We start from the raw sequence: 27,940 nt of genomic DNA, 5'->3' as shown, positions 1-27,940 counted from the left end.
CTGACAGGACAGGCACAGCACAACGGGGATGATCCAAGCGTGTGTATCAGCCAGCCAGGACGAGGAGGTGGGTGGAGGATGCGTCAACAATAATAATAACAACAACAACAACAACACGACCCGACGCTCGTATAACAACGGCCGCAACAACCACGCCCTCGGCTACGACCACGACAGCCGCCACAAGACAAATGACCGGCTTGAAGGCGTCAATTACCGAGCGTATGCAGCCCGGAGCGCGAGCTGGCTGGAGTCAATGGCAGTGGCACCGCTGGGGGCGTTAGATGTCTGGCGAGCGGTTCGGTGGGGGGTGGGCAGCAGGTGCAAGCACAAGCACAAGGCTGGTGGTTAGACCTCGGGCTGGTCGCTCTGGGTGATGAGGTGCAGGCGGCTACGGCCCTAAACAGACTAGAACCCCAGCCCCCCAAAGCTCCAGCACGCGGCCCCTGTCAGAGGTCAGAGCTGGTCTGCCCTGCCCTGAGCTGAGCTGAACTGGCACTCCCCCAACTTCCACCATCACAACCACACACACCGCACACACCGCACCAAAGCGCCCATCCCCACTTCTTGCTGCCGCTTGAACCTGCGCGGCATGCTGGCGCTAGGTACCCGCAGAGACGCAGGCACTCCTTCACTCCATTGATCCACCACCACACCTACCCGGTAGCTTCCTCGCCCCGTCCTGCTGTTCACCATGGTCAAAGGAGAGCTCGTCACCCTCGGCGCGGCTGCCACCGCTCTCGGAGGCGCCTACAAGCTCGCCGAGTTCCTCACAAAGGCCAAGCGTGTGCGTGATGTCGGTCCATCCAACGCCGTCTATGTGCGCATCATCGGTCGCGTTCGCTCTGATCTCGAAGAGGTGCGCCGTCTGCTCTCGGTCCGCGAAATCCACGACATCCTCGAGGCCAACCACGAAAAGTCCAAATGGGTCTACGGCTGCATGCGCGATGTGCGCGGCGCCCTCGAGAACATTGCGCCCCATACTGAACGCGTCGCTGGCGACATTGAGGATGGCCGCCGCGTCGGCATGAGGCACCGTGTCTACTGGCTGCTCAGCGAGAAGGAAAAGCTCGAGAACAGAGAAAAGGAACTCGCAATCGCTCACAACAGTCTGCGCGAGGTTCTCGGCTACTTGACCACTCTCGAACCCATTGAGGAGCCCCACAAGCCCAAGAAGGAGAAGAAGGACAAGGAAAAGAAGGAAGAGACGCACATCGACATTGAGATTCATCAAGAGGCTCCTCCTCCTCCACCTCCTGCTCCCGCTCATGCTCCCGCCCCTGCTCATGCCCACCACACTACCCACACGACGCATATTGACCGGGACATCTACATTGAGCAGAATGCTGGTGCTCCCAGGCGCGTTGAGGAACACCGCGATGTTTGGGTTGAGCGCGACCACCAGCCGCCCGCCCACTACCAGGAACACCGCGAGGTCTATGTCGATGAACGCGAGCGTGGTCCCCACCACTACGATGACCGCGGCCGTCCTCCTCCACCTCCTCCACCTCCTCACCACCACCACGATGCCCACTGGGAACACCACGGTCGCGAGCCCCGCTACGAGTCCCACTATGACGAGCGCTTCGAGCAGCAGGACCACTACCGCTCCCAGTATCCAATTGAGACTCGCGAGACGTACCAGCAGAACCGCCTGTACCCAGAGCCCCTCGGCCGTCCCGCCGAGGCCTTTGAGGAGCGTCTTCCCGAGCGCGAAACTTGGCACCAAAGCAGCGCCCGCAACCAACGCCCAGGTCAGTACGGCCCTTATGGAGCACAGTATGCCGAATACGGTGCCCCTCAGCCTATTGGCGCAGCCCACTACGCCCGTAGGTTCAAAGGAGATCCAGGCTTTGGCGACGAAGAAATACTAAATCCGCAACCAGTGCCGTTGGAGAGGAAGTACGCCGAACGCGAGGTGAGTGGTTACAAGGCTGGCTACCCTCCCCGCTACGGTAGCAAGCTGTAAATGTCAGCTCGAGGCTGACATGCGGCAGATGTGGATTGAACAAAAGGAGGATTACCGCTTCGATCAGTATGGGAACCGCTTGCCGGATAGGCTGTTCCAGCCACCTGTTCCTCGACCCTATCGCAGCCGCATGTGAAAATGGCATGCCTTCTTGGTTACGATCAAATCTCGTTTTCAATGTTATGAGCCTCTTTGTTCTCCACCCTTTAGTGTCTAAACATGCAACACCCCCACACACCCACACCCACACCCGACCCCAATGTTTTTATGTAGTTGAAATTCAAGTTGATACCTCCCCCTCACCCCCCCTCCTTGATTATATGTTCCTCTTTTGCTAATTCAATCATGTGTCATGTTGTTGTCATTCAACTTTGTTGGCCCTCTTTTCTCTGGTTGTGTCGACCAACATTGAGGATAGTCGAATCAGATGTTTGACTTTGCCAGACCCTTTGCCCCAACACCCACAAAGTCGACGACACAACGCCCACGGTACCCATCCCATCGCTACCACCATATCAAAAGCGAAGAAACGTAAAGGTAACTTGTCCACTCCCCCCTCCCTAAAATCCCTCTTCCACCACCTTCCATTCCCTCACTTGACCACCTTTACTCTAAGAGAGAGAGAGAGAGAGAGAAAAACACACACACCATCACCTACTATCAAACATGGCCCGCAGATCCCCCATCCAAACCCTCCGCACATGCACCCGCTTCTTCACCACGGCCAACTCGCCCTCCTGGCCCGGTCCCACCCGCCGCACAACCATCAAACTCCTCTCCCTCGGCATCTTCTTCGCCATCATCCAACTCGGTCTCTGCGCCGCCCTCGCCCACAAGTTACTTTCCATGCGTCATGCAGTCGAGTGCTGGGAGGTCGACGACACGGTGCCTGGACCGCAACCTGGGCGGGTGCTGCAAGGGCTTGGTGGTAGTGGTGGTGCACTCGATGGTTTCACAATGGTAGTGCGGACTCGACGGTTACCAGTTACATTTGTGAATTTGGATCGGTTGGAGGGGAGGGAGGGGGTGCGTGGGAAGATGTGGTTGAGTTTGGGGAGGCCGGGAGGGCGAGGAGGCAAGCTGTGAGTTTTTTTTATCTTTCTTTCCCCCTCCCCTCTCTTTTCTTTTCCCCCTTTTAATCTTTTTTTTTTACGAGTGGAGGAGAGGGGGGGGGGGGGGGAAGAAAGAAATGCAGGCTGATGAGAGAATAATAGTATTATTATCTTGACGCTCATAGCTAATCCGGTTTTCCTGATTCTTTTCCTGGCTTTTTATCTTCGGGCTCATGTTCGCTTTGGGCATGTGACGAATCGGTGCGCCATGGTGCTTGCGGTGTTTCTGGGAGGGTTTTTTCTGGCTGATGTGGTTGGCATGTGGTTTCAGGATATATTTCCTGGCGGTGAGGTGAATCCGGGTTACAAGACTTGCTGGAAGGATGATGGCTTTATGCGTGCGTTGGAGGCTTGGGGGTGGTGGGCGAGGAGTATTGTGGTGAGTGGGGCGGTGGTTGGGGTTATGGGGATTTCCACGTAAGTTTTGATCCTTTTTTGCTTTACTAGAAGGATAACGAGTGAGATTGAGGCTGACGAATCTGATAGCATGATTGGGTATTTCTTCATGGCGCTTTTTGCTGCACGCATGAATCAAATTGATCGAGAGCGCCCGATTGGTCTGCAGGATCTTGGTCCTTCGAGGAGACCTGCTGCTAGTGGAAATGCTGTTGCTGCTGGACAGAATTCTGCGTCGATTCCTCCTAGTGTACCGGTTCCTGCTGCTTTCTCGATTAGCTCCCGGCTTCCTCGTCAACAGAGTGCGGCGGATGTAAGGGGTCGTATGCTGGCAGAGCGGAAAGAGGAGACTGTGAATCCGTTTACTGATCCTCAGAATGTGGTAACATAGGAAGAGGGGACGGGGCGATGGATGTGGACTGAAGGAAAAAAGGGCTGGTCACGATGGGTCGAGGCGTGGAGACGGGGTTATATTTTGATTGTGATTGTGATTTATTGGATTGTTGGGTTATAGTCAAGAGCGTCACTTGTCACATCACCTAGTTTGGTGTCAACGAGACTGGACAAGACGCTCAACCCTCAAATCTAGTCGTGCCACTTTTTCTGATCAAGTTACAGTGTCGAAGCCATTAACAAAGAACTCCAACGTAACAAGTCCAACATGAAAGTGCATCTCGGTCTCCAACAAAGGAACAAAAGTTGCTTTATTCGTTTCTTTGGTGTATTGTTCTCGAGTAAGCCGCCACCTTTTTCCTACCTTATACTGATTACTGTCTTCTCTGGCAATTCCCAAATCCCATTTGACTCCAAGTAAACTCCTCTCTAATATCCAGCAAAAATGTCCGAAGTTACTCAAGACACTTCTACCACACTAACAGACATCAACCATATACGCGACTGGCTCAAAGAACCCCTCCTAGAATTCAACTACAACAACTTCGACCGCCAAATCGCAGTCCACGAGTACCTCAACATCACCACTACCAACCCTGACGATCCCGCCCGCTGGCTCGAATCCAGCAGCATCGACACCGTCCTCGCCTTACTAACCCTCAAATACTACCGCAACGATGTTTACGTCTTACCAATGTCCCATGGCGGTTTGCTATACGACATCGGCGGTCAAGACGCCGAGTACGTGTTCGACGAGGACGATGACGAGGACAATGACGAGGACCCACTGAAACCCGTGCGGGACAGAATGCACAGGTGGATCATTATATCCGTCAGCGAACAGACATTGCAGAAAGAAGAGTTTCTGGATCTATCCAGAGCGATGGGCCAGGCGCAGGACAAGAACGGAAGCAGAGGCAATGATGCAGCATCCAAGGATATGATGGCAAGTGGCGGCCACTGCGGTCTCCTCATCATCGACAAGCGCAAGAAGACTGCGCGCTGGGTAGAGGGCAATCTCACTCTTGCGCCCAGCAAGAACAAACCCGGTAGAATGAAAATCAACCACATGCTTGTACCCGGTGCCATGGCTGCAACCATGGTCCGCGGTGTCGAGCGCGTCTTGGGACTCGAGCATGGCGCCTTCCATACCAAGACCATCAAATACGTTCCTAATCAATCAGAGCATAATGCGTTCAAGGGCGATGGAGGCGCAAGTTGCGGACCGTATCTCATTGCGTTTATGGAGTACGTACTGAGTAACGAGGGACGCCTTGCGGATTTCGATACTGTTTTCAAAGTGGAGAGTTGGAAGAGGAATTGCGAGGGTATGGCGTTTGATTCGTTGAAGACAAGGGTGGGTATGCAGGAGATTATTCAGAAGAAGAGTGAGAAGTTAAGGAAGGAGGAGGAGATGCCGTTGAAGATGTCGAAGGAGGTGTATGGGATTTTGAAGCCCAAGGTTCTTGGGACGCTGGTGGCCGCGAGGTGGAGGGAGTGGGAGGGGAAGAGGGATAAGGTTGATTTTGATGATTATAAGTTTGGGGGTGGGAAGAGGAGGAGGGGACGGGGGCGGAGGAGCGGTAGTGGTAGTGGCGGTAATGGTGGAAGTGGAGGAGGGGGCTCTACTGGTAGTGATGGTGGACGAGGAGGAAATGGAGGGGGAAGGAATTCTAGTGAAGGTGATGATAGAAATGACAGCGACAGAGGAGGCAGGAACGAGGGAGGAGGCATCGGTGACAATGAAGCAGAAGAAGAAGCACGCGTCCTCGACCTCATCGAAACAGACGAAGAAGACATTGATGACGATTTCTTCGACCCCGAAAACCCCGACGTGGACCCAGTATCCAAAAAGCATCTCCGTGACGAAATCCGCTCTCAACTCGAGAACTACATTGGCATACCAACAAAAGACGGCGCCTACCTCCGCGCCTTCGAAATCCAGAAAGAAGCCGCAAAACTAATCGAATTCAACAACTCCACTAGAGCCGCCCCTGAACCTTCCCCCGGACCCGCTCCCAGACGCACTTGCAGACCCGCTCCCAGAACCTCTCCTAGAACCGCTCCTAGAACCACCCCGAATCCCGCCCCTGCCCACCCTACACGCATATCAGTACTCCAATACCCAGAGGGCATAACCACCGCACCCCTCGACTTCGCCTCCACATCCGAAGTCCCCTCAGAAACCCTCCTTCTATGGCGCCGCGCAAACATCGAACGCATCAACGCCTGCCAACTCGGTAGCAAAGCCACCGAAGACGGTATATCCGTACGCGCAATTCTGCAAATGCTGTCAGGCGTAGAATTTGAAAACGAGTCGGCTGAGCGGTTGAAGGAGATTTGGATCCATGATCCAGAAGTGTTTAATAGGAAGGATTGGTATGAAAATCTGCTACCGGGGATTATTGCGTGGAGGATGAAGGATAGGTATGAGATTTTTGATATGGAGAAGATGCCGGTTATGCAGGGGGTGAAGAGGGGAATTGAGGAGGCGAGTGGGAATGGGGATGATGGTGGAGATGGGGATGTAGGGGGTGGTGTTGGGAAGAAGGCTAAGAAGTAGATTGTTGAGCGTGTTTGAATACTAGAGTGTAGCATAGCTGATGAGGAGGTAATTTTTAGACCTAGGAATACTATGAAATTTGGAAAGAGGATTGGGGAATAAGGATCTGTAAAATGTATGCATGTCTTTGACTATAACAAACTTAACACTACACTGAGTTGGGAAGCGAAAAATAGCCGTGATGCGTGGCTGTAGCGTGCTATGAGCATATGCGGCCACGTCTGTGGACTGCTTCCAAGCATCTGCTTTAACTCACATACCTTTTCATGTGGCGCAAAACCCGGTCAGCGGGAATCAGCCAATCAAATACAGCATTGTGCCGAAATAGTTGCTCTCTTTGGTTCATTCCGGCCCACCAAGATTTCAGCTGCACAGAGAGACACGCACGTGGTACGTTAGTTAGTACGTAGGTGGCCGTGCGCAGTGTTTGGCTAGTGTCAACTAGTTCTGTATACTATGCACCCTTCTATGTTCTCAGTCTGCGCTGTCCGGGTCAGTATTCGCTCCAGCTTGGCCTTTGGAGCGTTGTCGCGGCTCGAACATGACATTGTCCATAGGCCGCTAGTATAGCTTCACAGAGAAGCGCTATATATTTTTGCTCTTCGACCAGTACGCGTTGCCTGCATTGCCAGCTATCAGTGCGACGTGCTTGCCATACTACTAGTACGCTAAGTAACAAGCGAAGCGCCTCGTTCGTTGGCCTAGACTAATGTTCAGCTCGATGAGCCCACGGGTGCAGCCAGACGGAGGCAATGAAATCGTTAGATTCGCCAGGCTACTACGTAAGTCATAAGTGCGGCTGATATACATACATTGGCTGCGCCGCGAGGACGCCTGATTGTAGCCACAGCCGCCACCACAGTTTTGATTGGTTGTGTTAATGACTTGAGTACATATTTGAAGGTCCCGCCCATTTATCCGGTTCGTCCTGTCTTATGTTTTTCCTACATATATGATCATCAGTCTTCACAAGCTATCTTCGGCCTACTGAGCAATGGGGTACTCGCCAGTCCAAGGAGATCCGACGTCACGAACTACCACTCCTATGGAAGATGATGAGCACCAGCCTCGCCCATCAAGACCATTATGGACTTCATTACGATCCTGAAGTGGGAGCTTGCCACATGGCTGCTAGGGACGACTGCGCTCGCTGCAATCATCACGCTGCTCATCCTTTACAGAAATAAGCCGGTCAAGGATTGGCCCGTTGGTTTCAGCTTGGCTACTACTATCGCCGCTCTTTCACAAGTCGCACAGTCCGCGTTGCTTGTGTCGGTATCATCCTGCATCGGTCAGCTTAAATGGTCGTATTTGCGTAATGAGCGTTCGACTCTCGATATCAATAAGTTCGAAGAGGCTTCTCGCGGGCCTCGAGGCAGTCTCATGTTACTTTTGAACACTCGTCCGTAAGTATTCCTCTGCCTGTGTGCAACAAAATTCCTGGTAAGCTCATAGTGTAAGACATCTAGTGTCCGTTGGGGCAATCGCGACTATTTTATTACTTGGCTTTTCGCCATTTTCTCAGCAATCGGTTACAATCGAAGTAAGGAGTACCAACGGTACCTTCTCACCTACAAGTGCCATCATAGGCCGTTCGGTACAATACGTCAATGACGCCGCGAATGCAAGTTTTGTGGAATACGAAATGGATTCTCAATCTACAAGTTCTGTTATGTGTTAGTGTGCCGTAACTCACTTCTCTCGTTAAGCTCATGGTAGTCAGATCATCCACACATGTCTAAAGGCATACTTACGGGTATACTTGATGATATTTCAAGCCCTTCAGATGTGACAGGATCCTGCCAAGCCGAATTCTGCACCTGGGAGCCGTATCAAACGCTTGCCGTATGCTCTTTCGTTGACGACGTTTCCGCAGAGGGAGCCATGTATGATCCCGTGTATGTGCTCGGGCCTGATTCTCCAAATGGTTCACCAATGTATTCTGTTGGCCCAGAGTCCTGGAGCCGGGATCAAATGGGTGTTAATATATCTGAAACATTCTGGATGAACACACAGGTTGATTGGCAGGAACCGGATTCCCGTGCAGAGGGTCATGAACCTCTACGGAACATCTCAACCACCTATGTTGCCTACTATCCTCCTTGCGATCACGATGGCAACCCAAGAACAGATTGGGTAGGCCAGAGGGACGATGCGGCTAACTGGAAAGGTTTTCGAGGCAGCTTAATTTTATGTCTTCAAACGCTGAACTCTACTTATAACTCGACGATGCAGACCAAGGTCATTGACACGCAGATCGACTTAGACTGGCAAATAAAGCCCGGAGTTACGAATAATAGCCAATACCGGTACTGCGTTACGGGCCGGGGTAATGAAGAATATTGCGTGGGCGATACGGACATCACCGAATGGGAATACCAGATGGCAACATCACTTACCGGTGCAGCTGCTATATATCCCAACGAGGCCAACTATACCTTCTCCGGTCAACTTGCCCCTAATATTGTTATCGATGTCCTCGGCGACAGTCCAGCGTACTGTAACGGATCGAACGTAGAAGGAGGCTTCGAACGAAGGATGAACAACATTGCCATCTCGATGAGCAACGCGTAAGCTACACCCGAATCCTCATTTCCATCTTTCCTGTACTGATGTGACGAACCAGCCTTCGTACTGGAAACAACGCAGTGCCCTTCCGAGGTACCGGGTGGACCAAAGAGCAATTCTTCGACGTCACTTTTTACTGGATGTCTCTCCCACTCGCGATATACCTCACCATAACGCTTTTTCTCTTTTCCACCATCGTTACTTCGAGCAAAGCTGATACGCCGCTGTGGAAGTCGTCGCCACTCGTCTTGCTGGAAGCTATGAACTCGTCGAATCGTATGCAAAGTTTAATCCAAGTAGAGTCGGAGGCGCGCGGTACGGCTATAAAGTTGCAACATACGGGTGGAAATTGGCATCTGCAGACTATGCCGGTATCCAGCGAAAATAAAGTGCAGATTGCGTAACATATACTCTTATTAGTACTATAGAAATGGGACGTTCACACGAGGGGCTTCGCTTCGTGTAGTAAAAGCTCGGTGTTGCACGCGTTAGTGCGGTGGGTTAATCCGTATCGTTCCTGCCATCTACCATCTTCGTTTTATCTGTGGGGTACAAATTATTGCCTTTTCTTCTCCACACGTGAGATACAGGCACTGGTATCTAGGGTGGTAAGCAGTGAGATTAAGTTTCGGCAATGGGACGCCACACTGAATCATGCTTGCAGACGGGGTTATTTTTTTTTAAATTTGGTATCTTCAAGAGTAGTAAACTAAGCGAATCGGAGAAAAAAAAACGGACATGACATGTGTTTCTAACCAGCAAGAGCCATGACCTTGGCCAAGACAGCGTCATCACTGAGATCATCGCCCTTGATGGCTTCATACGCGGGTGCAAGAATCGTGTTCTGGATCTCAGTGTACTTGCCATTGCTTGCGAAAATCAGCTCGCCGTGCCTCGACTTATCAACCATCAAGTAAGCAACTGCGCGAGCGACTACGTCAGGAGTCTGGCAGTCATGGGAGACAGCGGCAAGTAGGTTTTTCAAATCAGGCAGGACTTGGGTTGCCGTCCATGAAGGGGCAAGAGTGTTGACGCGAATAGGTAGGCCAGCTACTTCGACTAGGCGCGCAAAACTCCTGCCGAAACCTAGAACACCGGCTTTGGCCGTAGCTGCGGAGAGTGATCAGTAGGGTTGATCTGGACAGGATCGGCGAAGTTAGGTGTGGCTTACAATAGTCGACTGCGCGAACGGGATGCAGTCCCGTGCTGGACCCCATGATGACGATGGATCCACCTTCCGGTTGAGTCTTGAGGTAGTGCGCAGCAATCGTGACAGTCTTGACAACACTGTCCAAGTTGATGTCTATAGTGTCTTGATTGGGCTCAATCGGGTCGCCATTTGCGTCGACCTCGAGAGCCAGGTAGTTTGCGCGCGGGCCGATTCCGGCATTGGCAAAAACAAAATCGATTTTGCCATGCTTCTCCTTGGCAGCCTTGAAAAGCTTGGTCAAGTCTGCCCAGTTTCTGACGTCGGTTTGGACGAAGTGGCAGTTGGCGTTTGACGCCGGCGGTGGCTGGATGTCGCCGCTCACAACTAGTGCGCCCAGAGACACCAGCAGCTCGACTGTTGCCAGACCAATACCAGAAGACCCACCTAGCAAAGAGGTTAGTTGTGTCTGGCTTCAAGCTGTGTGGTTGGGTGGAGTCGCTAGTTACCCGTTATGATGGCGACTTTGCCCTGAAAGCCGGTAAGGTCGGAGTCATTGATTTCAAAGGAAGCCATATTGTGGACAATCTTGTTTGATGCAGGAGAGCGGATGTGAAGATAGACAACGAGAAATCAAAGGAAAGATATGCAACCAACTCGGGCCATGTCGTTTATGCACGAGCAGACTGATTTGGGTAGCACAAGCGCAGGCAAAAGAACGCTGCTGCCGCCCCGAGGTCAGAAGCGTTTTCTCAAACATAGTCGACAGACCAGTAGGAGAATTTCAAGGAAGAGGTCCAAATTGGGATGGTGGTGCCGACGGAGACCCAGTTTAACACGGCAAAGCAGGAGGCGACCCGCTTACCATGTGCCGGGAATCCTGGGTTAGCCTGTAGGGTTCACAGTTTTTTACATCGCCATGGTGTCGCCTGCCTGCTCCCGCGCCGTTTGTCATGACAGTGCACTCTTATCCTTATATCTCGAGGCGTTATCCTGGCTTACTGCGAAGGGTCCCTCGTGGTACACCCCAGGCGTGGTGGTGAATGTAACCAGGGCGGAACTGTGCTTCCGGAGCCGGAACCCCCGAGCCCGCGTGGCAATCGCGTGCGCGCAAGTACTTAAAATGCCCACGGCCCGATTGGGCGAATTGCATGAGATCTACACGCCCATGTCCCAAACAATGACATTGCAGATGCTGACAGTTCCGAGATATATTCGAGAAGTTATGGTCAAGTTCCTCAGGGGGAAACTCGCATACATGCAAAGAGCCAATCATCGTAGCGTCGAAGGGAGTTGTTGCATACGGCATTTAATTTGCGCGACTCAGCGGTCGACATCACGCCGTTGTGCTACCGTCCAGTCGGTCAGACACCTATGGGCCTTGCCGTAGTTGCCGGAGTTAAGTGTCATATTGAGAGTAGTGAAGCTTACTTTAGGAAAGATTTTCAAAGCTTAGCGTGGTAACGTCTCAGGCCTGGAAGCGACTTTGAAATGCATGTTTGTCTCGCCAAGTGCCGGGCGTGGAGACAGGGGGAGCATGGAATCAAAACGGCCCTTACGTACCATATCATCGGAGCCAAAACCGTTTGTCTTTGTTGATTCATTTTCTGGGGAGCTGCTCCATACTTCCTTGTATCCGCTTTTACTTTGGTTCTATCGGCCCTCTGCCTCTCTCACGCTCATTTACGTCAAGTTGCAGTCATGGCGACCGTTCCGGTGGCCGGTGATGGCGTGGCACTTCTCTATTGCGCTATAGTATTGTTGGCTTTGACCTGGGTCACTTTCTTTCTGCGTGCTACAGTTAGGATATGGAGGAAAGCATGGGGTATGGACGACTATCTAATGTTGCTTGGTATTGTAAGTCTACAGAACCAACCTTCAGTACGAACTCTTACTCACCGACTTTCCAGCTTCTTTTCACAGTCACTGCCGCTCTTTGTATAGTATGCTGCTTTTACGGGTCTGGTCAATTATCTCGTGACCTGCCTCCCGCGACCATGGCAATAGGAATAAAGGTGATATCCGAGGCTTTCACCGGTGACAACAAGATCGTCTTGTGGCTAACCTAAACATAGCTCTTCTACATTGCTGAGTATTTCTATTGCGTCAGTGCCATGTTCATCAAGATCAGTGTTGCTGTGGCGCTGCTACGTATTGCTGCTACCCGAGACTTCTTCAAATGGGGACTATGGATTCTCATTGGCGCCTGTATCGTTGCTGCGCTTGTGTTCTGTATTGGCATTGCAAACATCTGTGAGTAAATGTGGAGATGGGCTAACGAAGAAGTCTGACTGATTCAACCAGGCCATCCTATCAACACGTTATGGGGAGAATCCAATGGTGTATGCAATCTACAAGTCAACACAAACGTCAGTTTGTTCTACTCAGCTATCGAGATTGCGGCAGACTTCAGTCTCTCAATCTTGCCAGCAATTCTACTATGGAACGTACAGATGAAGACCAGGGTAAAGGCTTCGGTTGCAGTAATGCTCGCACTTGCTTCTTTGTAAGGCCCTTGCACAATCTCCAGTTACATGGCTCTGTCTAACTGTGCTTAGTGCCTCGACAGCCACAATTGTCAGACTCAAGTACCTCACCCTTTACAGCGATCCCGGTGAATTCATGTTCAGTACTGGAAAGATTGGCTTCTGGTCCCTTACAGAAGAAGGCATTGGCCTTATTGCCGGATCGCTCCCCGCGCTTCGTCCTCTCCTCTCCCTTCGCATCCGAGTAACCGTAGGCTCGAATACTCCTGGTGCCTCGTCCGGAAGAGCATACAACTCAGGGTCTCATCATCTGCAACCACCATCACGTTCGCGCGGGATTCCCATGGATAATTTTCAGACGCTTGGTGACAACGACGATTGCGACAACAGCGATGGAGACAGCCAGAAGAACATCATCAAGGAAACCAAGTTCTCTGTCACAACAACTGCCACTGGACCTAAATCCAATCCAGTGATGCCATGGAACGCGAACCAATAGAACCACGTATAGCCGATCAGAGGTGGAGAAGAAAAATTAAGGGACCATGGGTACTTACGAGCGAGCAATAGGATACTTTTGAACATCTAGCACTGGCACTGCCAGCAGTCACACGGAGTCATTATACCGCAGCTATGTGGCATGCGTCAGCCAGAGTGGCAAGGACTGTAGTCATCTTTGGTGGCAGGTTACCCGAGGTTGACCGTCCACGGCTATGAGAAGTCTTTGATAAGGCAAAGGCTACCAGCTCCCGTTACTTGTCCTTTTCAGATCTCATACATCTGCTCAAAGGTGGGGGCATATTATAAGACTAAGATAGCCTATCAGGTTGCTATGTGTTGCAGCATACATATGTGCGCCTTAATCGCCGGCGGCGTCTCTATGTTACGTAACACCGAAATATATCGCTGTACATCACGGCCCATGCTTTGGCTTTTGATCAAACGAATGAAGAACACATATTTGCGTTGCTGGCAAGACAGCCTCCTGCAAAATCTTGAACAAGTTAGTGAAGGAGCCGCTGCGAAGTGCTTTGACAAATATGGAGAGTCCAAGCGATCACATGAGCGCGTGTAGGGCGTCTAGCGCCACACGTACGGAGGAAGATCCTGGCTTACCTTACGTCAAACCGTGTCAAGCCGACCCCTCTATCAAGAACATTCATTCCAGACAGATTCAATCAGTTTTTCTCCACAAGACTACATAATGAAGGCCGCCCTCGTTTCCAGAGTTTGCTTGTCAGCTCCTCGCAACCTTCTGCCAGTCGTTGCCAAACCTCTTCGAACACCTCTCCGCTTGTTTTCTACAACACGACCAGCATTCTCCGATATGGATACAGCGGCTTTTGGAGAGCAGCATATTGCGAGAGGTATTGGCCGTCTCACTAAGCACGTCTTTGAAGATGGAAAAGGCACATATATTACGACAGACAAGGGTGTCAAGCTCCTCGATATGACTGCCGGTATTGGCGTTGTAAACCTCGGTCATTGTCATCCCAAAGTCAGTGCGGCCGCAGCTGCACAATGCAACAAAATCACCCACGCACAAGTCAACATTGGGTTCAGTGCCGCACAAATTGCGCTCATCAAAGAGCTCATTCCCATTCTCCCGCACCAGTCTCTCGATACCGTCTTCTTCTGGAACTCTGGAGCTGAGGCAGTTGAAGCAGCTGTCAAGCTAGCACGCGCTGCAACCAAGAAGTCCAACATCATCGTTATGCAAGGATCGTACCATGGCCGAACAAACGCCACTGCCTCAATGACACGCTCCAAAACTATCTATGGCGAGGGTCACGGGCCGTTGATGGGTGGTGTGTTTGCATCAGCATTCCCATACTACAGCCAGTTTGGCGTCTCTGCAGATACACCAAAAGACGAACTCGTTAAGCAAGCACTGCTACAAATGAGGCTCACTCTACAGCAGCAGACTTCGCCCTCGGACACTGCTGCTATCATCCTAGAGCCTGTACTGGGAGAGGGCGGCTACGTTCCTGCCCCCCCAGAATTCATGCACGGCCTAAGGCAGATTTGCGACGAGCATGGCATCCTCCTCATTGCCGACGAAGTTCAGGCTGGTATGGGCCGTACAGGAAAGATGTGGTTCGTGCAAGATTCTGGCGTACGACCAGATATTCTCATCTTCGCCAAGGGTATCGCCAACGGTTTCCCATTGTCTGGAATTGCAAGCAGCAAGAAGCTCATGGACCTTCAAAAGCCAGGATCAATGGGTGGAACATATGCTGGTAACGCCGTCGCGTGTGCTGCGGCAACAGCAACCATCAAAGCATTCCACGAGGAGAAGATTCTTGACAACGTCGCCGCGCGCTCGAAACAAATATTCTCCTTCCTCCACGACCTGAAGGCATCTGGAACCAAGGCAGGAAAATTGATCGAGGATATCCGTGGCTCCGGTCTCATGGTTGGTGTACAGTTTGCGAACCCAGCTCTCCAATCCGAGTCTTCGAACACTGCATCAACACATGCACAAAGTCAGCCACAGATAGCACCAAAGGTCGTTCAGGAGTGTGTGAAGCGCAATATGCTTGTTCTCAGCACTTCGGTATTCGATGTGCTGAGGTTTATCCCACCCCTTAACATCAGTGAGGCGGAATTGACGGACGCATTAAACATCTTTAAGGAGTCCTTGGAAGCTGTTGCCAAGGATCTGTAAACAAATTTGCCGGCTCGAAGACTTTCCTCGTCTAGATAGCGAGGAGTTATGATTGAATATATATCTCACTTCAGACAATTCTTGATGCGATACTTTACCGCGTACATCTTCTCACAGCGTTGACATCTATATACTGTTAAAAAAGTAGAGATGGCTTGATTAACTGTGATTCTGTATCCCGCTTGATCAACGATAACTCGCAATTTCTCTGCTCTTCTCTAGATTAAAGCGGCTTCGACTCAGATTGCAATCCAACCAACATTCCGCACTTTCATGCAAATCACGACATCAGATGACCAAAACTTCCCCCAGCCCCACAATCAAATTTCACAATATGATTTGAAATTCATTTAACCATCTACTCATACCCGTAAAAATCCCTTTCTGGCCCGATCAGTAACACACCCCTCAAAGCCTCGACCCCTCTCGCCCAGCAAGTCTCATTCCCTCCTCACCATCCACTAACACACACCACCCTTCACTTCCCCAACCCCCGTCCCCCGCAATTGCCGCCTTAAAATTCCCCCTCGCATACTCCAAAACATCATCATCAAAGCTCCCCGGCTGCAACCACACCGCAGGGATCCCCGCCTCTTTCGCTTCTTTCAGCAACTTCTTGGTTACGGCTGGCGGCGTGATGACGGAGAGCGAGTAGTCAGATGCAGGGGGATCGGTCAGCGCGGTGGGGGAGGCGACGGTGGTGTGGTCTTGGTTTAGGATGTTTACGGTGGGAGAGCGCGGGTTGAGGGGGACGACGGGGAGGGAGTGGCGGAGGTACCATGCGAATACTGAAAGTGGGGTGTGGTTAGGACTTTATCTAGTAGCCAGACTAGCTTTGGGGAAAAAAAATATGGATTGATTGATGGGATGAAGAGCATACTTTTATGGCCATACTTGTGCGGATCAGATGATGCGCCTGCGACGGCGAAACGTGGGGATGAGAAGAAGAGTTTTAGCGCTGCTTCCATGTCTGCGGCGTGCTGTTGGCCTCGTGTTGTTGGCATTTGGGGATTTTTTATCTTTTGGTTGAAGGTATTTGAGCAAGGGATGTGTAAGTGAAGGTAAAGGGTAAATGTAGTATGTATGTTTATGTATGTAAGTATGGCTTATCGGAGTACCAGATCGCATCAGCCGAGGCACATGTCACGTAATTATCTAGCGCGATTGGCGTGCTATGCGACTAGTACATCTTGTTATTGCTCTAATATACATTTTTTATTATTCGTTACGACTCGGAGTTTTGCTCGTATTGTATTTCCCCATCTAGTAGGAGAGTCTAGACTAGTCTACCCAAGTCGGACCTACTACTACGTACTAACATACGTCGCCTGTAAACCGCCGTGAAAGCTGCAAAGACGTGCGCGGAATCTCGACATTGAGGAGGGAAGTCTGTGCCGAGTCGTATGTTCGTGTTCTCATACTATCATCCTCTTTCTGCACGCCATAGTGTTGTTCTTCGACTACTGTCTCCATGGTGTCGGCTGCCCTCGGTGCTACTCTGAGCACGGGGTGCTTTCGGTCGGCTACATCGAGGACAGCCAAGAGATCGTTCTTTCGCGTACGTGGATAATCGTCACATGCGCCATTCCACTCTCCTGCACCAACAGCCTCATGTGCTAGTCGCTGAAGCTGCAATGTATCGTTTGAGACCCATTCTAGGTTGGCGAAGGGGTTTCGCTTTTTCTGCAAGTGCGCAGTCGCTGGTGGTAGAAAAACGGAGATGAGCACGATGAGACCACCAATAGAGAATATTAGTATTATACCGAGTACGTTGAAAGAGGTGTAGGAGTCAGATAAGATCTTCTGGCTTTGGCAGACGGCGCGTGCCTCTGCGGTTGTAGGTCCAGAATGAAAAGAAGCCGCCCTTTTGTCTGTTGGTCCGGTGGCCTGGTCGAGCATTGCTCGTTGAAGATCGGCAAGGGTGGTTTTGAACCAATGCTTTAATTCAAGCTCCCACTGGTTGTCAGGTAGAGCAAATTGTCCAACTCCAGAGAGGGTGTCGCTTGCGAGAAGGGCTCCGCCTCGCAGGACGGTGATGAGCTCATTAAAACCATTTGCCATATTCCTAATCGCTAGGGAGGACCAATGGAAGGTGTTGCTAGCTTTCAGTCCTGTGAAAAGAGTTGTTTCAGCCAGTCTAGAAGCTTCAAATATCCCCATCAGTGGCGTACAGCTGATGTTTTTGGGAAGCGACGGATTGCAAAATTGATATTGCTGAGCGCATGCAATAGTCCTTGCAGGCTGGTCGCTATAGTAGAAGGACGTATTGCCCAAGCCTGTGGATCCGCTGCGAGGTCCTGCTTGTGCGTTGTACCAAGGATCAGCCACCGGACCGGAGAAAAAAACATCGTTGATTTCCAAGAAAAGGACACTGATATCTGCGTTGGGCACATCCAGCTCAGGTATTGGCTCCCATTCATTAAGATATGAGAGTTCCTCGGTCACCTGCCATTTAGTGGCGGCCCTACCATTTGAAGTCAGTGATTGAGACGTATATAATGTGAGGGGAGCGCCCACGTGACTGTGTATTGGTTGCGCGATAGGGTACTACCCACTCGCACCCCGTAACCAAATGTCATAGTACAATTCTCTGTTTGTGGGCATATTCTTGGGTCGCTCCCATATAAGAGCTGCATGGTGTTTGGCACACTTGTTGTATTGAACTTTGCGTAGCCCTTGCCGAGTATAGGGGCACACTCGTTGACAGTGCGGTAGAGGAATCGAGACGAAGGCGGCGCATTGATGCCTAGATCGTGATGGCTGTTCAAAAGTCCAGAGTCGATGCGAATGGCCCCGTTCTCTTTACGGCAAATGGTATCTTTTCCTGCAAAAGGACAAGAGTCGCTATGTGTGACTGTGACGGGAAGGCTGTTTCGAACGAACGTGCGGCAGAGCTCTGTCGAATCTGACCCTGAATAACAGTTTGCCTTATAATTAAGGCTCGATCTGATTCGGCTGGCAATGTAGTATTGAGTCAGGGCAACATTGTCCTTTGTTATTAGAGAACCGTTCACAGTAGCGCAATTGTTCCCAAGAACTAGGACCTCACTGCCTCTAGATGAGGCAACGCGTGAAGAGAAGATACCAGCTGCAGTAAATGCAGTAAAGGTAAGTAGACTCGCAACTAGTGGTATTGAAGTTGCTTTCAGAGAGGCTGCGCACGATATCTTACGCCAGGCCCATGATAGTCTTATTAACCTCCATAGTGCGGCAGAGCTGGTGTCGGAGCTGCGAAGAATAGCTTGTTGTTGGTGGTAAATGGCATTCTGCGGAGAGGGTCGACTCAGGATGTGGTGGACGGTGAAGGAGATGATGCTCCAGAAACAGGTACCGGTAAATGCGACGAAAAGGGCGAGAAAAGCGATGAACAAGCCACCATTGTCCAGTGTGGTTGTGTAGGTTAGACCTACCACCGACCCATGAGACCAGTTGGTCCAGAGTCCAAGATAGATCGACTTCTCTTCTGATGACATGGCGGAAGACGGCCTCGTCTCAATGTATGAGCCAGCCTTTTGGAATCTGCTGTATTTATTTCGTTAGCCTAGAATGAAGTCTGCCAACGGTCGCTTTTGTAACCGCCGGAAGACAGGACAAAATTGTACTACCCGGCTCGATGTAATCCTCATAAGCACTTTCCCAATCCTGCCTCTTGGGAGTCCTCTCATTGGTGCAAAGTTATGCGCCTCGGTATCGTACAAAGCTGAGGCAGGGGCCGGAGCCTAGTCCGCAGAGCTCATCATACATTGTACAGTTATATGTGAAGCCTGATAGGTACTTGGCTGACAGGGAACTAACGTCAATGCTGTGTGGTACTACTGCAAGTTGCCCATCTGCCAGCCGTGTGTTGGGGGCCAGATGCCCGGTTAAGATGGCTGGGTGGGGGCCAATTTTCAACGAGTCGCAAAACTTGGAACTTTGAACTTCAGACTCAACTTGAAGAAGGCGCAAGTTCGGTTTGCAAAGAAATCTTCATATCAGTATTATAAAGACCTGTTATTTTGATTCTTGTTACATGTACGTGAGTCGTTAGCTTACTACCTCCGATGGTGCGTCGATTGTAACAAAGCCTGTCCATCTCCCAAGGTACTTTGCAGTAAGTAGGGGTTCTCGAACCTCACACGATCATGAGCAATATATGTACGAATCACTGGAATAAGAAGGTAGAGGCTTTGTAGGTTGGAAAGAATTCAAGGGTTAATCCGATACAGAGATGAATTGTTCAAACGACTCATCCGTCTTGCCCCACTACTAACGACCAGCCTATTGCGCCATTCAATCTTCGAGAATTAGGTAGTTGGTCCGCTGTGGGTCATGGTAACGGGAGCCGCTTTCCACTGTTTCTTTCTGGTTTTTCCCCTTATCTCTTCTTATGCAACACATCTTAATTGCAGCTGATGTACCGATGAATGTGAGAACATCTACAAGGCTTGTCGCTGTCGCTGTGGATGTGATTACGGAGACAGACAGGACTAGAGTAGTTTCTGTGTAATATGTACATCTTAAAGATCTAGAGTGTTTCACCTGCAGATATCGCCTCGCTGCTATCAAGCGAGGTTAGCTAGAGATTGCCGATTTCGACCTGAACAAGCGAGACGAGGCGAGCGCGGCTGCCCCCACGTGAGTAGCACAAAATGGTCTAGATTTATGGGGTTTGATATGACTGCATTGTGCAGTATAAGTGCTTACTAGATAATAAGCAAATCGCCCCCCCAGAAAACATGATGGGCCAAAGAAATGCAAGAAGAGTACGTATGAAAACGGTGCCACACTCTACACATTGGTACAGACTGGCGACTGTATGCAGTGTGATATTGAATCGGGTTGAGTCTTATTCTGTAAGAGAGCGTTGTCATCCCAACTTCACCCCAATGCAACGCATTCACCAAGGCTGCACACCATCTTTGTTGATAACCTTGCCAGCATGCTCGTCTCGCTTCCCCTCGACAACATCCCTGATGAGCTCGCCACCAACACTTGGATCTCCTGCACCAAACTTCTTCAGGAAATCAGGCCCCAATCCTCCCAATCCCGTAGCCAAGAACCCTGGGCTGATACCGAACACCTTTGCGTCGTCTGCTCCAAGCATTATTGCCCAGCTCAACATTAGCATGTTCAACGCCGTTTTGCTGGCTCTGTAGGCTGTTGGAGTCGGATTTTGAGGCTTGGGCCAGCCTTTTGCTTTGCCTGCACCGACAAGCTTGGAGTCGGTACCACCAGAGCAGGTTTCCAAGGAGGATAGACCGGAGGTTACAAAGAGCAACCTAGGGTCAGACGAAGCAATCAGGAGGGGCGCAAAGGTATACGTCATGACTTGAGTCGAGGTGACGTTGAGCGAGTAGGCTTTGTCCCAGACCGCGCGAATACTTTTGGGACTGGTATCTTTGCGCAGGTCGTTGTCAAAAGATGCACCTGTCCACCTAAGTAAACGAGCCTAGTCCTATCACATCCAGCCGAGGCATGACATACCTGCGTTGTTTACTAGGGTATCAAGACGACCATACTTGCTCTTGACCTCCTCGAAAGCTTTCTCAATGGATTCGTCATCCTCGATATCCAGCTGAATTGCCTCAACTTCTGATTTTGATTCCGGAACCTCGGTTTTGAGCTTGGAGATTGCATCACTGGCCTTTTCAAGGGAGCGACTACCCATCAAGACTTTGTAGGGTTTTGAGGAAGCATACAATGCTTTGACGGTCTCATAACCAATTCCGGTGTTTCCGCCGGTAACCTTCAAGTGAAGCCGAAGATTAGCACATGTTGCTTTGTTGCGTATCAAAATTACTACTAACAAGGATAATAGAAGATTCTGAAATAGTGGTTTTAGACTAGTAGCAGTATGTAGTAGTTTACTGATCTTGGTGATTTGATGCTTCCCTGTGGTGTAAGGAAATGTCCTTCTTATGCACAGATGAATGTGACCTCGGGCCCGGAGTTAGGCTTTAAAAAAAGCGAGAGTGAGAGCTATCTCTGGCTGGATACAATAGATCAAAGAGATCGCACGCTTAAGTTGATACGTGCTTGGGAATAAATAGATGAAGGTATTTGGGGGCCTAATCTGACAAGTGGTATGATGACGACATTTAGACATGGGTTGTAGATGGTTAGCGAAACTTTGTATGTACGTATACTATGATACCACATCTAAGAGTAACATGATGGATATGGTATTTGACAGTTCATGTTGTTCTTCTGAGCAGTAGCTAGCTAAACGCCTGACTTTCGTGTCTTGACAAGAACCACTTTTCTAGTTCAATCATCCAATCATCAAAACATGGCCATCAACACAATAGGATATATACAAAAACGGGCACAAAAGAAACCGTGAATCATTATTTAAACCCAATGCAGTCAAGAAGACATCTTCTCAACTTGAGTTTCCCCAGAATCTACTCACCAGTGACTTCCTGCTAGACTTGCACTAGCGCCAAACAGCTGATGGCGCGTCATTGGGGCGGCTTGGCCGTTATCTCCGTATCACCGCGTCAACCAGTCGCCTTACAATATACAACCTTCACCGTCCTTCCAAACCATATACCCAACAATCATGAAGTCAACAACTCTATTGCTACCGCTCTACACTGCTGCCTTGGCGGCAGCTGCTTCTTCGCCTCAAGACCATCAAGCTGTGCTCCAGGACCAGCAACAGGTCACTATCGCCGAGCCAGATGAGTATCTCATCGAGCTTTCGCCCGGCGAGACGCGCTGGGTGACTGAGAACGAGAAGTGGGAGTTGCGCAAAGTATATGATCTCATATCACACTACATGCAAACTATGTACTAACTATACTGCAGCAAAACATCAACTTCTTCGACATCACGCACAACAAGGAGCTCGGCACGCTGAACCGCAAGGTCTCCGCCGAGAGCGTCAAGTTCCCGGAGAAGCCCGTCCACAAGAAGGCCATCGACCCGCTCCTCAAGGAGCTGAAAAAGGAAAACATGCGCGCCCACCTGGAAACCTTCACCTCGTTCCACACGCGCTACTACAAGTCGCACTACGGGGCCGAAAGCTCAGCCTGGCTACTAAGCCAAGTCAACAAAACCCTCGTCGATGCCGGCGCCGTCAACGCAACCGTAAAACCGTTCCCCCACCCCTGGGGCCAATCCTCCATCATCGCCACAATCCCCGGGAAAAGCGACAAGACCATCGTCATCGGTGCCCACCAAGACAGTATCAACCTGTACTTCCCCGCCTTCCTCGCCGCACCGGGTGCCGACGACGACGGCAGCGGCACAGTGACTATCCTCGAGGCCCTCCGTGTGCTGCTACAATCCCCCGAGATCCTAGCCGGGGAGGCGGAAAACACCATTGAATTCCACTGGTACTCCGCCGAAGAAGGCGGCCTGCTGGGCTCCCAGGCAATCTTCCAATCCTACGAGCGCGCAGACCGCAACGTAAAAGCCATGCTGCAGCAAGACATGACTGGCTACGTGCAAAAGACGCTCGACGCCGGCGAACCCGAGTCTGTGGGCGTCATCACGGACTTCGTCGACGCAGGCCTCACCGAGTTTATCAAGAAGATCATCACTACCTACTGCGGAATTCCGTATGTACTAACAAAGTGTGGCTATGCATGCTCGGATCACGCCAGTGCCTCGAAAGCGGGCTACCCCTCTGCGTTTGTAATCGAGTCGGATTTCAAGTATAGTGATAATAAGATTCATACGACTGAGGATAAGATTGAGTACCTTAGCTTTGATCATATGCTGCAGCATGCGAGGATGACGCTTGCGCTCGCATATGAGTTGGCGTTTGCGTCGTTTGAGTAAAGTTGGTTTGAGGTATATGCAAGGCACAAGTTTGGATACTTATTACTACTACTATATGGATTCCCCACCCCCCCTCCCCCGCCCCTCGTTAAACGACTAGCGTGTATGGGGTAAATATGAAGAAACGAACAAGTGTACGATGATCTTTTTCCAAGTCTCTACGATATCTACCTATGTATTCTTTGACCGAACGAAGAGTGGAAATATGCGTCTCTACCATGTATCCATACACAGACACGCGCGCACAACATTGTCTAGTCCACTTGACCATATACACATACACACCCCCTTCAACTCACGACGAATATAGTCTTTAAACCAACCCATACAACGGCCTCGGCAACCCGCCCTCAACCCCCTTCTTAACCCCAATATACGCCTCCCTCCGCGCGGGATCCCCCACGGTAACACTCCAAGTCCTCAATCCATAATAAACCCCAATGTGATGTACCAGCCAGCGTCCAAAGCAGCCACCTACATCTTCCTCGGGGGTATCAAAAAGCATAAGTTCCTTCTTGGCCGGCAGCACTGACGAAGAGGAAGGGGAAGAAAGATCATTCATATGGCCATTCCTGCCTACAAAAACAATCTCGTCATCCTCACTGTCCGGGTCGGTGGGGACACCCATGTGCGCGGCCTCTCTTTCTTTCTCATGCCACTCGGCGACGAAACCGCGGACTTGGCTCTCGAGGTCCATCAAGAGTCCTTTCGCGCCGCGGGAGCGCTTGAGTTTGTCGCGGAGTTCTTTGGGTACGATGCCTGGTGCAGAAGGGTTGGTAGCGACTGTTTTCTTTGCTGTTTTTTGGGCGAGGGCGGCAGAGCGGCGGTCGGTGGATTGGCGGTTTAGGCCTTGGTCCCAGAGCGGGGCGAGGTAGTAAGGGACGTGTTTTGGGGTGTGGGTTGGGTGGACTTCCCAGTCTCGCGGTAAGGGGGGTTCGGCGTGGGGGTTGGATAGAAGACGATCTGATGGTTCACGAATCAATTATTTATGTTTTTTAAGAATGTCCATGGACAGGTTTTATGGGAGGATAGTTGGCTATGCGCAAAACGGGTACGTGAGAGAAGGATGGACATACCATTCTCCCATCTCTGCCTGCGCCTGGAACCCTCCTTTCCCTTGAGCAGGGCCTCACGCCGCTTCATGCTGTCACGGCGGAGCGGCTCCTTGCGACGATAGTATCCGCCTTCTTTTGCGGCTGCTGAAGCACCTACAGGATGTGCAGCAGCCGCGGGCGCATCATGCTCATCGAGCGGAATGGCAAGCGTAACCGAGGCAGTCTGAGGCGCATCTCCAGGGACGGAAATGGCTACAGAACCCAGGGCAACGGTTGCTTGCTCAGTCCAGGCATCAATGTCGATGGGTTGAGGCGGCGCTGTGGCCTGCTGGGGGCTGGAGGGAACATCGCCGATAGCCATTATGGTGGCGTTGATAGTGCGATTGAAAGGGGGAGGAGGCGGGGGGGGGAAGCAAGAGGTGAGGACAGTGCCTAGAGAAGGCGGATAGCTGGAGAGCCGGGAATAGAAAAAAAATGACGAAACAAGGGAGACAGTAACCAAGCTTCTACTATCACCAAGCTGTGGGGAGGAATGTGTCTGAGGGACAGATGGCGATAAGTCCAAGTGCGGCAGCGCGATAGGGGAGTCCGGTCGGTCGGAGCATGTCATGGATGTTCGCGTCATGCTCGGGAGCCAATCATTTAGCGAACGTGGGGCGGAGGCTGTCGTCAATAAGCTACAAACGGCGACAGCCACATGAGTATGACGGTAGACATGTCGACAGAGTCAGAGTCAGAGTCATGGTCATGGAGCACGTGTAGCAGTGATTGTAAGTCAGGATGCGGCTCTTTCAAACATGGCGGATATGCTGTTGCTCTGTCAAGGGCCTATCCTGGCTCTCTGTCACATGTCATTCAGGGCGGCTATGCGGGGGGGCCTGTAACCATCTGCCCAGTCCTACGACTCTTCAGCCCAGAACTTGTCGATATCGTCTGGAAGGGCAATACGATTGCGCTCGGCAAACTCCTTGCAATTCAGCATAGGCTGATGCTACTTGCGCAACGTGACCGAGTGCGTCGTCGTCTTACGACTATCCAACTTAACGTCCGTCCCTGTGGGTCGAACATCCCTCCGCAACGAACCACCAACATTGTTCAAGCACGTTGTATCCAAGCCGCAGAGACCATTAGATAGAAGTGCATCTTTATATGCTCTTTAGATCTATATCTATCTGTAGCAGGCCTTGAATAGCAAAATTACAGCCATTTAAAGTGCGTCGTGAATCTTTCGTGTTGAGCGTGGAAGCTGCAATGACGATATACCCCTGTTCTACCTCTCACAGAAGCTATGCTTACCTATTCGGAGGCCCTATACAATATATGATAAACTAAAGAGCCTTTAGCTATCCTATAAAGACGTGCAGCCTCTGTTTAGATGCACTCCAAATTTTTCCGGCTTGTTGTGTTAGTCCTTCGCGTTTAGCGAGAGGATTTATAACGCTGACATAGCAGGATTGCGAACGCTTAGCGGCCTCCAATGTACACCTGTGCTATACCAAAAGAGCTGAAAGTGTGGCGCAGAGCTCTGGAAGCTTCTACTGGGTGCTGCTTAAGCGCGCAGTGGCCAGCTATTCTTAGAAGCTGACTCGTTATGGATTCCGTTGGCCTCGCGCCTTTCCGTCGGCTAGATAGAAAGGGTACTTAAGTTAAATTTAAACCTAGATGTTGTTCACAAGTGTTGCATTTGCGCAACTGCTTTCTCGTTTTCCCTGTCGTAACGGGCAAGCTTCAAACGCGTCAGTGCTTGGACCCCTGCCAACAGCGCCAAGGGCCTCACGTCCGCAGCTTTCGATGCAGACGCGCTTCAGCCTTGCGAGCAGAGCACGGCGCATGCATGGAGCCACACCTTACTTACCCCGCCTCGGGCTTCATGTAGGCTGTATCACCAAGCCAAGAATACAACGAAAGCCGACATCCTCAGCTCGCGACATCTTTGATGAATTGCAGGGTCCTGCTGGTATCTGAGCTGGTGCACCTACCACGATTCACGATGGCTTCTTTGGATCTGGATGCTCTCTATTCTCTATACTGTATCAAGATGGTACAGCAGTACGATGCTGCGCTACTTCTATTCCCGCAATTCTCCATGTACTTCTGTTAGTAACGATCTTATACGCAGTAAGCAGAAGCCTAAGTTTACACTTAAGAAAAGGAGATGGTTTACCTGCGGATGGACACTGCAAGAGCTCGAAAAGACACCGAAGCAGAACGTGCTAAAGAGACTAACGTTATTCTCGCCTAGATTAGGCAACTTGTACAAGCGGATGATACAGAAAATGAGCGAGTCTGATGACGCCGCCGTCTGTCGCTGTGTGCTGACTTCTTGTTTGCATCGAAATGCACCACACTTAATACAATTATATATATCTGGGGTCTGTCAATAGTGACAATGGGAATTCAGAAGCCAAAGACTTACGATCATCCAATGTCCATTTGCGTAGAATATATACGCGGACGTATGGACGCACCAAGGTTAGAGTTATCATAATAGGGAGGCATATCAAAGCCGCAATGATGATGGGATACCCATAGAATTTGCGATTTGGGATGTCGGGCACAACACTCTGGCGAACACGACAAAGGTCAGGTTCTGCTTCATCACGAATAAATAGGTGGCTATACTAGTGTGATATTTTCTAACAAAGCGTACATTTGCATCGGCATATCCGCCCTAGTAGTCGTCATTATTCTTGACTTTGTACCTCAATGAAATCCCACACAATCTCCTCAGAGCTCCAGTCCATATTGATCTTGATCTTCTGCTTGATCCCATTCTCCGATTCGTTTCCGAATACACCCAAGGGACGAAGATTCTCATCGTGAATTACTAGCAGAACGCATCCACCTTCTGGGCGCATTCGGGGACATATGTATTCGTTGTTTCGATGATGAGGAGATCTACAAAATAGAAGTCCGTGTTCATGATAACCAAGATATTGCGCAGAAGCTGGATCCCTAAATCCTATCCAACCTTTCTCCTCGACGCATCGCCACCTGAAAGTACCAAGCCCTCCTAGTTTGTCCATCACGACCTCGCCGTCCAAGAACGTGATAACCTGTCCGTTCTTGCGAGATCGAATGATGAAGGTTCGCCCAGGCCATGGGATGGAAGATTGCGGAATTTCGCTACTCAAAGTGCTCTTTGTGGTATTTTCGGAAGATGCAGAAGGTGTACAGATATGCCAAGTTTCGGACCCAATAATAGAAGGAGCTATGGGCTGATCGTGCGCCATGTTGTCGACAACCGGTTTTGATGATGGTTTGCTATGTGCGGGGACTGAGGTGTTCAGAAGGAGGTTGGAGGAAAGATGTACTTTTGAGGGATTTTTGATGAACGTTGCATAGCCCAGGCGGGCAGTTGAGGCACGGTCGTCACACACTCGGGTGCATCAAGTACTTTCATTGGTGTTACTCATCCCGCTGAAGTGGAGCGGCGAATCAGCGCATGTTCGTCAGAATTGCTTTAGCGCTGGCCTTGCGCCAATCATCGTAAGGCTATGATCAGGAAGAGTCTGGCTTTGTTAGGTGACTTAGGCAAGGAACGGTAGATAAATAGTTAGAAGGTCTGTGTAAATCTGTGTAATTATCTTTATGTTTGTTAAGAATGTCGAGGCCATACAATATTTGTTCCACACATAGGTGACAAGAACCGCGAGAAATTGATATTCAATCGACTTCTAAGAATAGTAGTGTTACACGGGGTCTGGAGTGCTAATACTTCTCTGGCTCGATCCGGGTTAGGGCGAGTAGGATTGGGTTAGCGCCGTGAGAGTTGCCTGGCGATTCTTATGGAAAAGAGTTATGGATGTAACC

The 27,940-nt window shown here is 50.6% G+C and overlaps 14 protein-coding genes across 14 annotated transcripts; 8 read left to right on the top strand and 6 right to left on the bottom strand.

Moving 5' to 3' along the window:
* Positions 1 to 694: 694 nt before the first annotated feature.
* Positions 695 to 2,105, top strand: COCMIDRAFT_33879 (uncharacterized protein; the record flags this gene model as incomplete). Its single annotated transcript, XM_007686638.1, has 2 exons — positions 695 to 1,918; positions 1,998 to 2,105. The coding sequence occupies 2 exons, from the start codon at positions 695 to 697 to the stop codon at positions 2,103 to 2,105; spliced, it is 1,332 nt and encodes a 443-aa protein (XP_007684828.1).
* A 530-nt stretch (positions 2,106 to 2,635) lies between these two features.
* On the top strand, positions 2,636 to 3,868 carry COCMIDRAFT_23574 (uncharacterized protein; the record flags this gene model as incomplete). The annotated part of the gene is made up of 3 exons (XM_007686621.1): positions 2,636 to 3,051; positions 3,184 to 3,498; positions 3,568 to 3,868. The coding sequence occupies 3 exons, from the start codon at positions 2,636 to 2,638 to the stop codon at positions 3,866 to 3,868; spliced, it is 1,032 nt and encodes a 343-aa protein (XP_007684811.1).
* Positions 3,869 to 4,315: 447 nt separating this feature from the next.
* COCMIDRAFT_23573 (uncharacterized protein) lies at positions 4,316 to 6,433 on the top strand (the record flags this gene model as incomplete). Its single annotated transcript, XM_007686620.1, has 1 exon — positions 4,316 to 6,433. One exon carries the CDS (start codon positions 4,316 to 4,318, stop codon positions 6,431 to 6,433), a length of 2,118 nt encoding a protein of 705 aa, XP_007684810.1.
* A 1,734-nt stretch (positions 6,434 to 8,167) lies between these two features.
* Positions 8,168 to 9,405, top strand: COCMIDRAFT_33877 (uncharacterized protein; the record flags this gene model as incomplete). Its single annotated transcript, XM_007686637.1, has 2 exons — positions 8,168 to 9,003; positions 9,060 to 9,405. The coding sequence occupies 2 exons, from the start codon at positions 8,168 to 8,170 to the stop codon at positions 9,403 to 9,405; spliced, it is 1,182 nt and encodes a 393-aa protein (XP_007684827.1).
* Positions 9,406 to 9,752: 347 nt separating this feature from the next.
* COCMIDRAFT_86880 (uncharacterized protein) lies at positions 9,753 to 10,724 on the bottom strand (the record flags this gene model as incomplete). The annotated part of the gene is made up of 3 exons (XM_007686661.1): positions 9,753 to 10,111; positions 10,173 to 10,595; positions 10,658 to 10,724. 3 exons carry the CDS (start codon positions 10,722 to 10,724, stop codon positions 9,753 to 9,755), a joined length of 849 nt encoding a protein of 282 aa, XP_007684851.1.
* A 1,125-nt stretch (positions 10,725 to 11,849) lies between these two features.
* Positions 11,850 to 13,133, top strand: COCMIDRAFT_86921 (uncharacterized protein; the record flags this gene model as incomplete). Its single annotated transcript, XM_007686660.1, has 5 exons — positions 11,850 to 12,005; positions 12,059 to 12,163; positions 12,224 to 12,401; positions 12,453 to 12,654; positions 12,707 to 13,133. The coding sequence occupies 5 exons, from the start codon at positions 11,850 to 11,852 to the stop codon at positions 13,131 to 13,133; spliced, it is 1,068 nt and encodes a 355-aa protein (XP_007684850.1).
* A 705-nt stretch (positions 13,134 to 13,838) lies between these two features.
* On the top strand, positions 13,839 to 15,302 carry COCMIDRAFT_86789 (uncharacterized protein; the record flags this gene model as incomplete). The annotated part of the gene is made up of 1 exon (XM_007686659.1): positions 13,839 to 15,302. One exon carries the CDS (start codon positions 13,839 to 13,841, stop codon positions 15,300 to 15,302), a length of 1,464 nt encoding a protein of 487 aa, XP_007684849.1.
* Positions 15,303 to 15,710: 408 nt separating this feature from the next.
* Positions 15,711 to 16,306, bottom strand: COCMIDRAFT_86910 (uncharacterized protein; the record flags this gene model as incomplete). The annotated part of the gene is made up of 2 exons (XM_007686658.1): positions 15,711 to 16,090; positions 16,183 to 16,306. The coding sequence occupies 2 exons, from the start codon at positions 16,304 to 16,306 to the stop codon at positions 15,711 to 15,713; spliced, it is 504 nt and encodes a 167-aa protein (XP_007684848.1).
* A 259-nt stretch (positions 16,307 to 16,565) lies between these two features.
* COCMIDRAFT_23567 (uncharacterized protein) lies at positions 16,566 to 18,775 on the bottom strand (the record flags this gene model as incomplete). The annotated part of the gene is made up of 3 exons (XM_007686619.1): positions 16,566 to 16,583; positions 16,626 to 17,766; positions 17,820 to 18,775. 3 exons carry the CDS (start codon positions 18,773 to 18,775, stop codon positions 16,566 to 16,568), a joined length of 2,115 nt encoding a protein of 704 aa, XP_007684809.1.
* Positions 18,776 to 20,181: 1,406 nt separating this feature from the next.
* COCMIDRAFT_33871 (uncharacterized protein) lies at positions 20,182 to 21,749 on the bottom strand (the record flags this gene model as incomplete). The annotated part of the gene is made up of 4 exons (XM_007686636.1): positions 20,182 to 20,711; positions 20,769 to 21,030; positions 21,092 to 21,108; positions 21,743 to 21,749. The coding sequence occupies 4 exons, from the start codon at positions 21,747 to 21,749 to the stop codon at positions 20,182 to 20,184; spliced, it is 816 nt and encodes a 271-aa protein (XP_007684826.1).
* A 97-nt stretch (positions 21,750 to 21,846) lies between these two features.
* COCMIDRAFT_33870 (uncharacterized protein) lies at positions 21,847 to 23,072 on the top strand (the record flags this gene model as incomplete). The annotated part of the gene is made up of 2 exons (XM_007686635.1): positions 21,847 to 22,041; positions 22,095 to 23,072. 2 exons carry the CDS (start codon positions 21,847 to 21,849, stop codon positions 23,070 to 23,072), a joined length of 1,173 nt encoding a protein of 390 aa, XP_007684825.1.
* Positions 23,073 to 23,385: 313 nt separating this feature from the next.
* COCMIDRAFT_2456 (uncharacterized protein) lies at positions 23,386 to 24,488 on the bottom strand (the record flags this gene model as incomplete). The annotated part of the gene is made up of 2 exons (XM_007686603.1): positions 23,386 to 24,035; positions 24,149 to 24,488. The coding sequence occupies 2 exons, from the start codon at positions 24,486 to 24,488 to the stop codon at positions 23,386 to 23,388; spliced, it is 990 nt and encodes a 329-aa protein (XP_007684793.1).
* Positions 24,489 to 26,136: 1,648 nt separating this feature from the next.
* COCMIDRAFT_86834 (uncharacterized protein) lies at positions 26,137 to 26,511 on the top strand (the record flags this gene model as incomplete). Its single annotated transcript, XM_007686657.1, has 1 exon — positions 26,137 to 26,511. The coding sequence occupies one exon, from the start codon at positions 26,137 to 26,139 to the stop codon at positions 26,509 to 26,511; it is 375 nt and encodes a 124-aa protein (XP_007684847.1).
* A 300-nt stretch (positions 26,512 to 26,811) lies between these two features.
* COCMIDRAFT_2455 (uncharacterized protein) lies at positions 26,812 to 27,360 on the bottom strand (the record flags this gene model as incomplete). Its single annotated transcript, XM_007686602.1, has 1 exon — positions 26,812 to 27,360. The coding sequence occupies one exon, from the start codon at positions 27,358 to 27,360 to the stop codon at positions 26,812 to 26,814; it is 549 nt and encodes a 182-aa protein (XP_007684792.1).
* Between the last annotated feature and the right edge of the window lie 580 nt (positions 27,361 to 27,940).

Source organism: Bipolaris oryzae (genome assembly GCF_000523455.1).
Source record: "Bipolaris oryzae ATCC 44560 unplaced genomic scaffold scaffold_21, whole genome shotgun sequence".
Classification (NCBI taxonomy): domain Eukaryota; kingdom Fungi; phylum Ascomycota; class Dothideomycetes; order Pleosporales; family Pleosporaceae; genus Bipolaris; species Bipolaris oryzae.
Note: the sequence above shows the minus strand (reverse complement) of the source record. Positions and strands in the feature narration are given on the sequence as shown.